The 16,319-nt window shown below is 38.3% G+C and overlaps 1 protein-coding gene across 1 annotated transcript in view; it reads left to right on the forward strand.

The window, feature by feature from the left end:
- The first annotated feature begins 61 nt into the window (after nt 1-61).
- Nucleotides 62-16,319, forward strand: part of DMGDH (dimethylglycine dehydrogenase) — a 46,777-nt gene continuing 30,519 nt past the window's right edge. The window contains exons 1-5 of the mRNA XM_086771482.1: nt 62-210; nt 1,897-2,062; nt 9,100-9,198; nt 10,451-10,615; nt 11,060-11,264. Of these exons, the coding sequence (XP_086627608.1) occupies nt 89-210; nt 1,897-2,062; nt 9,100-9,198; nt 10,451-10,615; nt 11,060-11,264 (757 nt within the window). The 5' untranslated portion in view covers nt 62-88. The remainder of the gene's footprint in view (nt 211-1,896; nt 2,063-9,099; nt 9,199-10,450; nt 10,616-11,059; nt 11,265-16,319) is intronic.

Raw genomic sequence — 16,319 nt, forward strand, 5'->3', positions numbered from 1 at the left:
GGGCAAGGATCGGGACGGGGCGGGACGCCGTCGGGAGAGGCGCGGAGCCAGCGCTCTCCATCCCTGCTGCCGGCGGGCTGTGTGCGGGATGAGCGCCGTGCTGCGGGGAGCCCTGCGGCGGCTGCAGCCCCTCTGCCGTGGCGGCCGGCCCGACCCCCGCGCCGCCGCTGCCCTGCGGCCCCTCGGCGGCGGTGCGGGCGCACAGGGGCGGTGAGTGCGGGCCCGCGGGCCGGGCCGGGGGCAGTGGGGAGGCACGGGCAGAGGAACCGTTAGCGGTGGCGGCTGTCAGCGCGTGGCCTCCGCGCCGCCTCAAGGCGCGGCCCCCGGGGGAGCAGGTGCCTGGCGGGGGCTGCGAGGGGAAGGCGGTGAGGGGACCGGGCTGCGTCCGCCGGGGGCTCCGCCAGCTGCCGGTCGGGGCCCCCGGGCCGCGAGGGCCTCTCCTGGTGGGCAGGAGGGGCGTCTTCCCCCTGCCCCTCGCATTTCTGCGTTGAAGACCAGGCCCAGGCCGGGATGAGTCTCTAACCTGGTATAGAGAGATCCCTCCTGTTGTCTTCTGGGCCGTAACAACGAGGGAAGAATGATCAGTTTTAGCTGGCGCAAGCAAACATCTGTGTAGTTCACAAAAGGTACCCCCCTGCATTCTTACCAGGCTCCTGGGTTTGAAAGAAAAGGTGTGAAAAGACCTGAATATTGGGTGCGGAGGTCTTAAATTCAGAGCATAATGCAAGCACGAGAAAAACCTCCATGCTTGAGCTGGGTTACCTTTTGCCTCAAAATTCAGTAGCGGAGCTGGTGTAAATGTCTCATATCTGACCGTTGAACAGTTTACTGTTAACTTGCAAAAATTAATGAGTAATCTCAAAAGAGAGCCACGTGCAAGTTTGTGGTGCACCAAATACAGAAAACCTGTGGTGTCCAGTGCTCCTGTTTATTTTACTTTTCATTCATTGGCACACAGTGAGTAAACATGGTGCATATCGCATTTTATTTGCATTTTAAAAGTTATAGGAAGCCTAGTTAGACATTAGAAAGCCTTTTGCCAGAGGAGTTGCAAAAGCAAACATACAAGGAGAAAGGAGAGAAAACTGAGTATTGATTAACTGTCCTGAAGGGGGAGATACTGTGGTTTCGCAGTACTGCTACTCTACTAATAGGTCCTACCTTATCTCATATCCAAAAAAATGGCTTTTTAAAAATTTGGATAGATTTCCTGATCTGTCTTGCTGCTTGGCTGTCTGTGGATGGGGCAGTGGAGAGGAGCATCAGATGAGATGGAGGAGAATGGGGCTGTCTATGGCAGCCTATGGTTTGTGATGGCTTAAAGTGCTTTTGAAAACGCAGCATGGTGCAGTGTCAGGTGGGAGCCATTGACAAAAACCTGTTTCTATAACGTTTTGACTGCAGCGAAATAGAATGTGTCAAAATGGAACATGAAAATAAACATTAAATTTCATTGTTCATGAACACAACCACTGATTTAGAAATTTATTAAGGATCTTTAGTAAACAGACATTTTTTAAAGGCTTTATCTTTGTGTTGTGTATACTATAACACTTTTGGAAAGCCAGGTTTTGAAACTGTGATTTCAGGGGTACCGTTTCTCATTGAAAAATAAGGTCTGCATATAAGGATATATTGGACAAATAACAAAGATTGTGAGTGGAAGCAAACTTCCTTTACTTTTTGTATTACTACTGTTTATGCATGTGACCCTTTAAGAGCATTTACTTTGAAAGAAGGTAAGAGTGAATAGGTTAGGTTTTAAGTCAGGTCTGTCACTTAGACTCCCAAGCATACACTAAGTTATATTGTGATTGGAGCTGTAAACAAAAGCAGTGGACAAAAGTGCAGTTGTCTTTTTGTAACCATCAGTAATTTTTTTTTTTTTTTCCCCAGGAGAGAAACCCCATCTGCTTCCTTGGGGAAAGACAGAGCAGATACAGTGATCATCGGAGGTGGTTGTGTTGGTGTGAGTCTAGCCTATCACTTGGCTAAGGCTGGCTTAAAAGATGTTGTTCTGCTAGAAAAATCTGAGCTCACTGCAGGATCTACTTGGCATGCAGTAAGAAATATTTTGTTAATCTCTCAGATTAACAGCATTTTGTGTATCTAACTTTGGTTGAAGTTTCATTAGCTTTATATTCCCTGGCTTTCCAGAGATGAACTATCTTAGTTACTGTGAAGATACAAATTTTAGCATTGAGTTCTTTATAGATTTGCTGTATGAGTTCAGAAAAGTTGGTTTGATTGTCCATAGTACACTCTTCTCATTTGTAAAAACTGGGACACTGGGACAAATACTGTATTTTGAAATTATTGGAAGGTAACTGGTAGTATTATTATTATTATACATTTTTAGCAGTTAACTGAACGTAGACTTTAAACTTTAGTTTAACTTAGAGTTTTTAAATTTAAGATAAAGTGGAAGTGGTTGCACTCTCATGCAGAAACCAGAAATTATTTTCTTTTTGTATGTGCTATCCTGAAAAAGAAGTAATGAAGAAACAACATCAGTGTCCAGTTCTCAGAGAATATCACTGTCCCAGAAAATTATTCTTATTAGAGACAAGAGCTTTCTTTTGTGACACTGCTGACATTACACAAAATCTTGGAGGAGCAAAGCTAACAACTGTACACTGTGGGATTTTTTAGGTTTAATGTTTGTCTGTATTCTAAGGAAAATAATTAAAAAGACATACATGTAATAATGACAGGGTGTGGATCCCTCCTATAATACTACCAATCACATGGACATACTGGCACATATATGTATGTAATTACATGTTTTCTATGTCAATGTCTGGAGTAGGTAGTGTAATGAAATGAAATAAAGCTTGCCACAATAATGGCTAGTTTTTCCATTCTTTTCCAGCTATGCGTAGCTGAAATTGTGAGAATGTTATCCCTGTGTGTAGCAATACAAAAGACTGAAAAACAACAGTTTGCTCTGTAGAACTACTCTATGAGTACAATAGAGCATTTACACAATACTTGTAACTATACTATCTGAGTGCTTTTCAGGAACAAATTGAGAAGGATGACTCAGGTGGATTTTATTTAATTTGTGTTCTCATACTTTTCCCAGGGGAGAAAGTTTGAAGTTTGAAATACTTCACCTTAGTGTAAATGTTCTGTGTGTATGGGGCCTTATGAAAGAACAATAGTAAAACTGAAATGTTAAAAAAAATTATTGTCTAAAATGTGTAAGTAGGTTTATACTTCTTTTTACTTGCTTTTCAACAAACAAAGCAAAAGAAAACGCACTGTATGGAGTTAGAAAAAACAAAATTCAGTAATGATGTCTCTTTTAGAAGGAATGATACCACAGCTGATGGAGTTCAGTGAACAAAGCAACTCCATGTAGAGTGTTGCTGACATACATTACATGTATGTTAGACCATGCATCTTGTATATTGAATCATACCTATGAAATGCTCAAAGAAATACTGTGACTTAAGTATATGAGTGAGGCACAGACTGAATTCTATTTACCCAATGCATATACAGAACAATAAGTGTGTTAAGAAGAAAAAAAAATCTCCCTGTTGAATAAGAAACTAAAATAATGAATGAGGGACTTGGTACTGTATATTTCCTTTTTCTTGCTGCTGTACTCGCTCACTCTAGCTTATTGCTCGTAAGTGTGTCAAAGCAACCTCTCTTTCAGTATTTTTGCCCCCACTTTTTAGTGAGCCCTGAGTGAGGCACTCTGTTTCCAAAGTAGTGAGAGACCTGGAGCATGGCAGAGAAAATGCCTGTGCCAGGCTATTGAGAGGGCTGCTTTGTGGCACCTGCTGCAACAGAATCTGATGCGATTAACACAGCAAGACACTTAGTTGTGGGGGTTAAGGTTAAAAGTTAAAGGAGAGGTTAAAAATGGGTAACTATTAGGTAAACTACATGTATACTGTCTCTTTTCATTGAACTCGGTATTAGAGTGCTGTGTCTGAGGATAAAAAAGTTAATGTAGTTTCAGATTATGAGAAAGATCCAAACTGTGACTGTGAGTTCTTTGCTATACTATGTACTGTGCATTTATCATTGGTTTCCTCACAGTGATACAATAATAGATAGATTGAAATTACACGTATAGATGGCACATGAAATGGCACGTAGTATGTTGCCTGCAGCCCTAAGTGTTGAAAATCTGGTTCAGATGTTGCTGTACTATAGCATATTTTCCCTCTTTCACAGTCCAGTAGGTCCTGCCAGAGCTCAGGATCGTGTTTCATATAGATCATATTCCTGCTAGTGTTGCTGCCAAAACTTTCTTCCACTTGTCGGATCTGAGATAAATTTGGCTGGCTTTCATTTTATTTTATTAAAACAGCACAGAAAGTGTGCACATATTTCTATTATCAGTAATAAGAAGATATATATAACAGAGCAAGTGCTGCTCATTTTTGTACCTATCTAACCGTGAGAAAGTAGTCATTATTATATGTGTGTAAATTAGGTCAGGACTTAGGCTTTAAGAACTCTTGAAGTTTTACTATTCTGCAGGTCACATCATTTGCAATCTTCAGGAAGCCCTGGAGACTGAATGAGGGATATATAACTCACTCAGCAAATAATTTTTTTATGTTGTTACATTTTTAAAACATGTTTTCTAAGAAAATGTTTAATGTATCATTCTGTCATGTGACACTTTTTCTTGCAACATGCAGTTGATTTTGCTGATGATAATTAATAAAGCACAGCACAAGACAAATGAAAACTTGTTACAACATGGTCAAACTTGCAAGGAGAGTATAGGTGATAACAGTGTTAATATAATTTTCCTCAAGAATGTTAATTTAATAAATAAAGTTAGTATAAAATCCAAACCAGACTGGAATAGAATGAAACTGAAAGACGAACATTTCAACAAAGAAAAATTTCAGCTATAAAGATGCCTTAAAATGGCTGTGCCAACTCTCATAGCAAAGTGGCGATTCTTAAAATTATTTTCCCAGATCGTGTTCGCCTACAATAAGAAAATCTCTGTTTTACAAAAATAGAGCAAAACCTAAAGCAAATCTGCTTCAAATACAGGAGCAGTCCACCCTGAAACATATTGGGAGGCCAGCTGGGCCAGACATGAGCTCATGGGTTCACGACTGAGTTCTGGAGCAAAACTGTGGTATATAGCAGGTGGAAGCAGGAAAAGGCTATGAAGGGGTGATTTAGAAGAATTGCCTAGATATGTCAAGGGTATGTTAGGAGAGCCAAAGCTCAACTAGAATTAAGACTTCTAAGGAACGTTGAAGGCAACAAATAGAGCTTCTACTGCTGCATTCCTGGTAAAAGGCTGAACAAGGAAAGTGCAGGACTGTTGCTGAATGAGGTGGGTAATTTAGACATAGGATACACTGGTAAGGCTGAAGTAGTCAATGCCTTCTTTGCCTGAATTTCTACTGGCAAGGTTTCTCAGACCACTGTGCTCTGAGCAGGATCCAAGGAGACGAGGAACTAGCAGCAGTGGATGAGGATCGTGACAAGGATTCCTGGGAGGACTTGACTTTTGCATATATATTGGACCAGATTTGATGCAAGAATGCTGCTGATGGCATTGCAAAGCTGGGGATATTTCAAAGACTCTGGAGATCGGGGGAGGTAGCCCATATTTGGAGAAGGGCATATGTATGCATCTTTGAAAAAAAGCCAAATGGATAAGCAAGGGAGCTGAAGGCCAGCTGGGCATACGTTGGTTCTTGGGAAAATCATGGAGTGAGTCTCAGATCATATTTCTGGGCCCATAAGGGAGAAAAAAGGTTATTGGGAACAGTGTCAGCAAAGATTTGCCACGCATAAATCATGTCTGACCAAACATGATTGCCTTCTATGATAAAATGACTGAATCTGTAGACAAGGGGAGAGCAGTTGATGTCACTTGCCTGGATTTTAGCAAGACTTCAGACACTGTCTCCTTTAATATTAATGTATTCAACTGAAGATGTTATGTTCTGTATGTCTGGACAAAGAGATAGTTAAAAGAGTGTTTGGATGGTTGGGCTCAGAGGGTAGTGATTAATCAGTCATACTTTACCCAAAGGCTGGAAACAAGTGGAGTATTGCAGGGATCTGTCCTGGGACCCATCTGTTTAATATCTTTATCAATGATCTGGAGTACTTCATCTTTAGATGATGAAGTACATGCTCGTCAAGTTTGCAGTTGACACAAAACTGGGAGGACCAGTCAATGCACTCAAGGGCACAGCTGTCATGCTGAAGGACCTAGACATGCTGGAGGGATGGAAGAATAGGAACTTTATGAAATGTAAGAAGGACAAATGCAAAGTCATGTACTTGGCCGGGGAGGCAGTGCAGTTTCTGTCCTTGAAGATTTTCAACACCAAGCAGGGGAAAATCTTAGGCAATCTTGGTTTGATCTCGTAGCTGATGCTGCTTTGAGTATAAGGTTGGACAGAGATGTCCTGAGGTCCCATTCAATCTATTTATCTTATTATGATTATTTTATGATTCTGTAATCTTAATTTTTGTATAGTCCTGTCAGGTTATAGTTGTCTTCCAGCTGCACTTCTGAAATCAGAAACATTAGTTATTTGAAGCCAAAAGGCATCAAATGTGTTTAAAATTCTTTTATTCACTTAAAAATGTCAGAGAGACAAGTTTTGATTTACTTCCTGCAATTAAATGCTCTTGAATGTATATGAGTTTATAGCTAACTTGCAAGTGATTTGTGGTTCATTTGGTGCAAAATGACTTTACTGGCAGTGACCACTAAAATGGAGTATCTCTACATCTGGAAAATATATTACTACATTTGGAAAAATAACAAAAGACCAGAAAATGTTTACATTAATAAAAGAAGACAGGAAAATAATATGAGATTACACAATTTGCAGGTACAAGTAAATTAATTGCTCATATTATTCTAAAACGCTAAAGAAATGTAAACATTTTAATGCCTAATTTATTTCCTTATTCTGTATACATAGAAAAAGACCCTTAGGACTTATTTTTTTAAGAAATAAGCAAGTTTTAATTACAGATTCTGCAGTGAAGCAGCCCTGGGTTTTAGTCTGAGATATTTAAAATAAATATGTTCACAACAATATAAAACCACATGTATCAATTGGTATTAAAAAAGTGTTTAGTCAAATACCTAGTCTCCAACAATGTCCAGTATGATGATGATCCAATATGATAATAAGAAAAGGACGAGTAATATTTTTCCAGAGTATTAATCTAGCTCAGGGACTTCTGAATTCAACAAGTCTGCTTTGTGCTTAAATGTGGCCTTTAGTAGATTTTTCTTCCCCCTACAGATCTGTGTGATCACTTTTTAAACTCAAGTTGTTGAGGTAATGGACATACTTAGGGAACTAAAGCCAAATTTATGAATAAAATACAGACACAACTGAAAAATATACTGGTAGATGATTAATTTTGCACATTTTTCCATTGTTTATTTTGGCATTTCACTGATGTGGTACACTTGATCTCGTATATAAACTTTAAGTTATCAGAAAGATAAAATCCTTAAAAAGAAAGGTAGGAAAAATTTCTAACGCTGTGGCTAGGGTAAAGACATGTATTCAGCAATGCCAGACACTTGTCATACTCTTGCTCTGACGATATGGAGTACCTGTCATTTCAGGCAGTGAGTATGATTTATTTTTTTTGAGGGGCATGGTAGCTGAGTGTAAGCCATTTGCTAAGAGCAATTTGAAGCTACTAGTTTCTGAAGAAAAAGACTGGGTCTTAAATGTGAAGCTGCACCAAGAAAGATGAGTCAGAAGAGGCCATGGTTTCCAAAAATTAGGATGTGTGATCTAATTAATGCAATATATGTTGATGTTAATTATAGAGAAGTGTAACATTTAATAGGTTCATAGTATGATCGAATTAGTTTGAATTAAAATACATCTTTAAAGACCACTAAATCTTGCATTTGTCAGTCATATGTATACCACCATTAAAAGTTAAAGCCTTAAAATATGTAGCACAGAACAGAGTTGACAAGCTAAAATCAAGAATAGTTAATGCATGTGCATACTAGGCAACTTAGAAGGAAACTATCAAAACTCTACTATAAGTGTTACTTTTCACCTTTAGATTTTCTGCTATTTTTTTCTCAGAACGGCAGTGAACTAAGGTTGACTCTAGTGTCTAGCTCCCTTAATTGAAGCAACCTTCATATATGAATAAGCTCTATTTTAGTTAGCAAAACATGCACTCTCTATATAAAGTATTTATCTCAATGGAGTTACTTAGTTTGAAAACCTAAGGTAATTTTGCCTTCCTGTTGTCTGACTGGATGTCAGAATCAGGAGATACAAAGACATGTGCTTAACTTCAGTAACACTTTAACTGAAGTAACTGCTTTTTTTAAAGTGCTAAATGTCTGCAGTTACAATTGTCATTAGATAGATGCAGCTGTCTCACGGGCAGGTGAAGTTTCCTTAAATACAGAAGAGGCTCTAGTAACTTCCTGATTTTACCTTTGCATGAACCCAAGAGTACTTAACAACTTTCTAAAGTCAGACCTAGTAAAATGATGTGCAAAATACACATAATAATTTCTTAAGCTACTTCTGAAATGCAGCAATTGCTCTTCAACTGCCACATGAGACAACTTTTGAGAAAAGAAGAATATTGACTTCCACCACCCTGCTGTTTGCACCCCAGGAAAGTTATATCTTCTGTTAAGATCTGGTCTTTGTGAAGGTTTGGTGTCTCTCCCATCTCCACTTGCAAGAAGGAAGAGATCCTACTACAGGACATTCAGTAGGACTATCGGTTGATTTAGTTGATCAGGACTGGAGTTATGCGTCTCTTCCAGAAGATTTTAAACTGACAACTGAATAACATAAAGAAGAAAGGAAACCATGGGAGAGAACAACTGCAACAGTATTATGGGTTGACAAATTTGATGAGAAAAGACAGATGGAAAAACATGTGTGCAGAGAACAAGAATGTCATAAGTAGGGAAAGGATTTTATTTTTATTTTTGTAGCAGTTGGCTCTATCCATGTGTTGCTTTTCTTTATAGTATTCTGACAGTTTCTTTCTGAATGACAGTTAGAAGGAGGGAAAGAAAACACTGCATTTCTAATCATATCTCTGTATTGTTGTTCCTATTTCTTATTTGAGGCTGGTTTAACTACTTATTTTCATCCTGGAATAAACTTGAAGAAAATCCATTCTTACAGCATCAAACTCTATGAAAAGCTGGAAGAAGAGACTGGACAGGTAATCTCCTTAACCTTTTAATTATTAATTCAGATCAATGTTAACATTTTGAAGTTTTACAAAAAAGTTTGGAGTTGATTATATGCATGTTCATGACTATCATCAAGTTCCCATTTTATGAAAATATATTCTCCTGCCTGCATGTAGTCTGGTGCTTATTCACTAAATATTTCAGATGGTTTCCCAGTTCCCTCTAAATATTTTTCATCAGACATCTCAGAAGCTCAGCAAACTGAGTCTGCAGCTTTAGCTCAGTATAGAAGTTAAAATAGCATCAAGGATCTGGAATGAACGGATTGATTATGAGACATTCCTACTGTAAACAAGTCCATTAAAAAATTCATGTGATACGATGCTGTCTGTACTTGAGAAGATTGCTGCAATTCTTCCCATCCCTTTCACACATGTGTTTTTATTTAGTGACTTAAGGAACGGGTACACAGAGAAACACAGGGACTGTCTTTTTTATCTGGCATCATTCAGCCATATAGATGTCATTTACCAAACTCATGCTTGCTTCAGACAGCAGCAGAAATTTCATGATCCTCACTGTACTAGTCTACAAACTTGATAATTGTAAGAAAAGGCTTTTTTCTTCGTTCTGCTGCTCAGCTAGATAAGGTACTGCAACAGATTGTTATTGTGAGTTCTACTAAAAGACTTATTCAGCCATATTAACGTCCTGTGAAGTAACACAGAAAAGGTGATGTAAATAGTGTATATAAGAAAGCGAGCATTCATTGTCCAGCTGTATAAGGATTCCTACTTTAATAAAAAGAGGAAAAAAAGGTAGGTGCTTTATTCATTGTGTCAATAAAGATACTTAGTTAAATTTATTCTGCCTCATCGCAACAGAAGATTATGCAGATGATAGACTTTAATATAAACTATTACATATCTACTTTTGAAATGTATCTGATGTTGCTTTTGAAAGTGTATGAGTGTATAAATTCAAATACTTATCAAATCTTAATAAAAATAATAGTATCATGACATTCAATAAAAGCCTTTTACAACTGTTTTGAAGACAGTATATATTAACCTAGGAAGTTAATGGGATAACTTTAAAAAAAAAATTTACTCTAGGAGTTTGCATCTAAGTTCTGTTCCTTCAAGGGCATTTGACTTATTTGAGTCTCTTTTCAGTGATGTTAATGGCAAAATTCCTCTAGGCTTTCCACAGGATAGGAGCATGCATTTATGGAGATAAGTAAAGGTTCTTTCAGTAGTTCACTTCTGCTGTTTGTTTTAGGTTGTGGGGTTTCATCAGCCTGGCAGCATCAGAATTGCTTCAACCCCCACCAGGGTGGATGAATTCAAATACCAAATGACTCGCACTGGTTGGCACCCAACAGAGCAGTATCTAATCACACCTGAGAAAGTACAAGAGCTATTTCCCTTATTGAAAATGGATACGGTAAAGAACCTAGTTTTATGAAAAATAACTTCAATTGCAGTTAAATATTAGTTTATCAGATATGTAGATGTAAGGTCTGTTTCTACAACTTGTACAATAAATTCTTGGTTTTCAGTGAAAAAAGATGTTATAAACTAAAATCAGACTCACATGCATTTTTGTGCATACTGTATGCCAGTGTGCATACTATTAATTATTATGTGTATGTAATACTATGATATTAAAGCATTGCAGCCTTTGATTGGGTGGGGAAACTGAGAAATTTTACTTCCTTACACCATTGGTAAGTTAGCTACCTGAAAGTCTGATATTATTATATATTTTGAAAATTTGTTTTGATTTGACTTAAGGTTTACTGCATTCAAGAAATAAAGTGTTTAAAAAAATAGTTAATTTTGATAAATTTTAATTTCTTTAATTTTGTGGGATTTTACCTCCACTTAGGTTTTAGCTGGCCTGTATAACCCTGGAGATGGTCATATAGATCCCTATTCTCTCACTATGGCCTTGGCTGCAGGAGCTAGAAAATATGGTGCCCAATTAAATTACCCCGTCCAAGTGACTAATCTGAACTCCCGATCAGATGGGACATGGGATGTTGAAACTCCACTTGGAACAATTCGAGCGAAGAGAATTGTGAATGCTGCAGGTAACATAAGCATTTGTATACTCTTCAGCTTTACAAACCAGCTGACACAGAGCATCTGTACTGAATTGTGTGGATTACAGGAATAAGTAATACATGGTTTTGACTATGCACTTGGTTTGTGGTAAAACAGACTTTGCACATATTACTTCACAGTGTTGTGAAAATTTAGCTCTTACGTTAATAGTCCTTGACTAGGCATTATAATATTTCTTTCTGATTTGTCTCCAGCAGTTACTAGTCAGACTGTCTTGTTAGGCTGTAGTAGCAGAAGAGACCTTTACTGGTCTACAGTAAGTTGTGTAGAAGACACAGGCTAGAGTCTATGCATATTGTCCTCTAAAATCTTATGAGAGGTACTTATGAAAGGAAAAGGGATGTACAAATGAAGTAGAAATGTCGTCACTGGTTTTTTGAAGACATTAAGGATTTGCAGCAAGTAAGATAACCCTGCCTATTTCAGTATTATCTCTAAGATTTAACTTTATCCACATATCCTTGAAATAGAAGGTTTCTGTTGCGCTTTGAGTAGTATTTTAAACATGTGCTTGGCTTAACAATACATTTTTTTAATGTAATAAGAATTTCTTGACTCAAAGGGTGTGTATTTACCTATGCAATTTCTATTCTTCATTGAGTTAAAGAAGCCAAACTGATGTTTCTGCTTCAAAGAGCTTTTGTGCAAGAGTCCTTTGGATTTGTGTTTGTTTTCCTAAACAAATTGATAGGTCTAAAAACCTGTATTCAATCTAAACTTAACTTATTCTTATGCTGCTTTATACAAGTTATAGAAAAATATATTATTAATGAAACTGTTGGCACCTCTTACATGAAACGTGCCTTCTACTTCTTTTGGTTTTCAGTTGTTTGAAAACATCCTGAATATTTACCATTTGAATGAAATTTTTACAGACTATCTATCTCACACTGAATCATATCTGCATTTTTAGAGCATGAGTCTTTCATGTATCCCATCTCAGTGAATAATCAGACTTCAGTAGGGAGCTTAGGAGGACTTTCTCTACTTGCTCAGATGGAACAAGTGAACTGAGAGCAAGGATAAGTCTTTATAATTCCTTTTTACATCTGTGCAATGGAAAATAAAAAAGCATCTATTTCTAGTGCAAAGTGGATAAAATCAAGAAGTTGAGTGAGATAGGGAATCTTTTTGTTGGTGGGTAGAGTAACCATGGCTGACAATTGGAATTATGAGTGAGTTGTACTCGAAGCAGAATAGACTGGGAGAGTGAAATGCTTGGGAAAGGTTCCTGGAGGTGGTTGGGAGCACTAGCAGCAAGTGGAATACTTAGGTGCTACAGGACTTGCTGAATAAGGAAGTTCAAATCTGGAGGGACTGTGAGGATGGCAACAGGGAGGATGACAGCGTAGAGGGGGATAGCTGAAAGGAATCTAACATGTTTCATTGAGGGAACTGGAGCTGTAGCTTTTCAGACAAAAAGATTAGGAAGGATACTTGAGGACTGGTTGTATGTGAAATTGAAACCAGAAAATTGAGGCTGCCTGAGCTGTCTGAGCATGAAAGATGGTGGAGTAGCAAGAGAGACATAGATGGGAGTAGACTGGAAGGAAGAGAAGGCAGGTGGGACAGGATATGACAAATGACAGATGTAAGAAGGCTGTAAGGACTAGGGTACGAAAAGCAGAGTTTGAGACTGAGCAGAAGAGAAGAGCAGGTATGGCACAAGCAGGAATTGGGAAGAGATAAGGTTGACATAGAGAGAAATTTGGAGTGAATGGGATAAAAGGGCTGAACTCTGAGAGGATGTCTGGGATTTAGACAGCCCCATGTTAGATCATTCGAGGCTTTCAGCAAAGACTAACTAGGAAACCCATTTAAAAGTGTGCTTTCTCATCATATGCTTCCAGTACATAGGTGATCACCTGCTATTGCTATAAGCGTAGGTAAAATAACAAGGATCTGAAAAAGTTCACCTTGAGGTTCTAAGCATGCTCATGAACTGCCATGATTTCCATACAGTGCCACATAATGATACTTTGGAGAGAAAGAGGACTAAAAGAGTTCATATGCTTTTTAGAAAGCAAGGAACCATAGAAATAGGAAAACCAAATTGTAGGATTTTTATTTCGACTGCAAAGTCAAGCGCTTAGAAGATGAAAGGGGTCAATATTTGATTGCCTTTGGACTGTCAGTTCCTGACTTTTAGGCATGAATTGTGAGACAGCATTGAGTTACAAAATCACAAGCTCTTTTACTAATAGGATCCTTATGTCATTTGTTACAGAGTATGGATATATTGGTCTGAGAATGATCCAAGATTATGGAATGGAAAGGCAGCTCTTTTTGGCAAGCAAACTTCTTATTTAGTCCATAAACTTCTAGACACTCATTAGTCCTAACCATTGGCTCTGCATCATATAGATGAAGTATCACAGATGTAGTAATTTCCTTCTAGTTTTGCACTGCAGTTATCTTTCTTTGGCTTATGTATCAAGCTGACATTAAGCAGAATTTTCTAATAAATGCTTTTCAAAGTTTATTTGCAAAGATAAGAATGTGCCCTTGTGAAATTGTAATATTTTTTATTTAATAAGTTATTAAACCAACAATATATTAAGTTAATTCTCTTGTGTAGTTAACTACTCAGCCAAAAAGAACATTTGAAGCACATATTGCTTAACATTCTGGCTAAGGATGTGAAATCAATACTGCATAACACATATCTCTTATAAATGTTCTCTTGGCTAACATTCATTCTTCTTCTCAGCTTTGCCTTATTCCACTGCAGATCATGACTGGTGTAATTCAGAGCTCATACTTTAGGCTCATGTTGCAATATGAGCAGAGAAAGATATACCAGAAGGCTCTCTACATTCTCTCTCCCCCCTCATCCCCCAACTGACATCTGCTGTGGAACTGGAACAAACTAGTTTCAACCAATCTTTAGCTGTTCCTTATGTGAGATTTCCATTTTGGAAGAAAGCAGATGCCTAATAAATAATCCCTGACGTGAACTAACTGGTGTTGAGCCTGCTGAAGTGATTTGCAGCCTATTTATAATGGAATGTTTGATCAAAGTCTGCAAAAATAGTGAATTTAATTTATATATACTGTTATGTGTATGTGTATATAAGCACACATTTGCAGACATGTACACATTGTATGTACAACCGTTTATACATACATAGTGATGGAAGATTTTATCTTTTTTAAAAACAAGAGATAGTCAGATTACATAGTTCAACAGATATGGTAAGTCCTACTACCACTAGATATTTGAGCATCAGATGTTTGTAAACTCTACAATTTAATCTTTACAAATGTCCTAAAGATACAATTTATGCCTTCGTTTATTTCCACTATGTGTGATAGGACTTGGCATCTGCTTCCAAATGGAATTTTGTTTCAGGGAATATATTTTTTCTTTTGCCATTTTTGTGTTTGTAATAGCTTTTGAACATGGTTCAAAAACCTTAAACAAAGAAATTGTAATATTTTTCATTTAGTAAATGTCAGCTGTTGTTATTCCAAGCAATTAAATAAGCACTTATCATAAGTGGTGTTTTTTAGAAGTACAATATTTACAATTTGATTTTGAGCAAACCTAAACTGTATGCCTTTAATTCAAAAGCAATTTAAAATCAGCTGTGTTTGTAATGTACTTCTGCAAATTTAATGACTAAGAAATTTAATAATATTTTGAAAGAAACAGTGTTACATTTCAAAGACCTAAAATTAAGTCTACCATTTTTATTTTCTCTGAGGAGTTTGAATATGCTTGCTCTCTATATTTTCCCACTCATTCTATTTTAATGAGTAAGCAAAATAGTGAACTTATTAGAAACGCATTCCCAGAGCATTATTTCTTCTCCAAATATCTCTTTAAGTCCAAGCAATTTTGGCAGGAAAACAGTGCATGATACTAGAGATGGAATTTTCTGCTACTTCACCTTTCTTTCTCCTTTGTGGATCATTAGCTGACCTTCTCTTAAAGTAGTTTTCTTTGTAGGTGACATGGAAATGCTCAAATCAAAAGAAGTTCCCTGAAGATTGTTAGCCTCTTCTTAAATCCACATTTGTATTTGTCATGTGTAATGGAGAAAACCCTTGCAGAGTGCTAGAAATTAAAATTTATTAGATTTTTTTGTTCTTGGTTTTTTGTATAAGGGAGCATAAATCAGGTTTCAGTAGCCTTAAAGGATGTTCTGAGTCACTGTATGACTATGTCATGATCTTCTTTGAGCTGATTTAACTGACTTAAGAAGTGTTCTGTCAGTGAGTCTCCTCCAGCTGCTGAGGATGCCATTAAGAAGCAAAACTCCCTATCGCAATCCTGGATTTCCTGTTCCCTTGCTTTATCTGGCTGTCAGCACTTGTCAAGTGAGTCACCACAGAAAATGTTTTCCTCAGAAACTTCACATTTTTAAACAACATGGGTGTTAGACCCTGAGGCTGAACTGTAATATTAAATAAGACACTGACAGCGCTCCTGACTGGGGGAATGGCACAAGGCCAGCACTGCCCATCTCGGCTGTCCTAATTGCCCTGGCTTTAGGCCATGCCAGAGATGAGAGGATGTGCTCCCAAGGTAATGCCAACAAGCAGCGTGGGCTGGCTGCTCCCCGCAGGACAGGGAGCCGAGCGTGGTGACATGGCTGGCAGGGCAGGGGCCAAGCTGGCAAGGGCTCCGTCCTACAAAGCACAAGGGAGGGAGCAAGGCAGGTCCCGGACCAGCAGCTGGGGCCAGCCGATAGTCTAGATCTCCCGATGAGTTTGTGGGGATGAGGCACGGGTGGATCCGTAGTGGTGAAGGCAAACTGAGGCCAAGCCCCGAAGACGATCCACAGGTCAGGATAAGGTCTGGTAACAGTAACTAGGGTCAGGTACTGCCCAGTGATCAACAGACAGGACCACAGAGATGAGACTGTGCTGAGGTCAGGCTGGGAAGTAGTCCCCGGTCAGGGTCTGGATCAATGAGGTCCATGGCCAGGCACGGGCATGGTTGTGACAGAGCTGTAAACAGGCACGCCTGCCATCAATCCAGCTCACACAGGTTCTGAAAGCCCTGAGCTGACCTG

This window comes from Chlamydotis macqueenii, chromosome Z (genome assembly GCF_036417535.1).
Source record: "Chlamydotis macqueenii isolate bChlMac1 chromosome Z, bChlMac1.mat, whole genome shotgun sequence".
NCBI lineage: Eukaryota > Metazoa > Chordata > Aves > Otidiformes > Otididae > Chlamydotis > Chlamydotis macqueenii.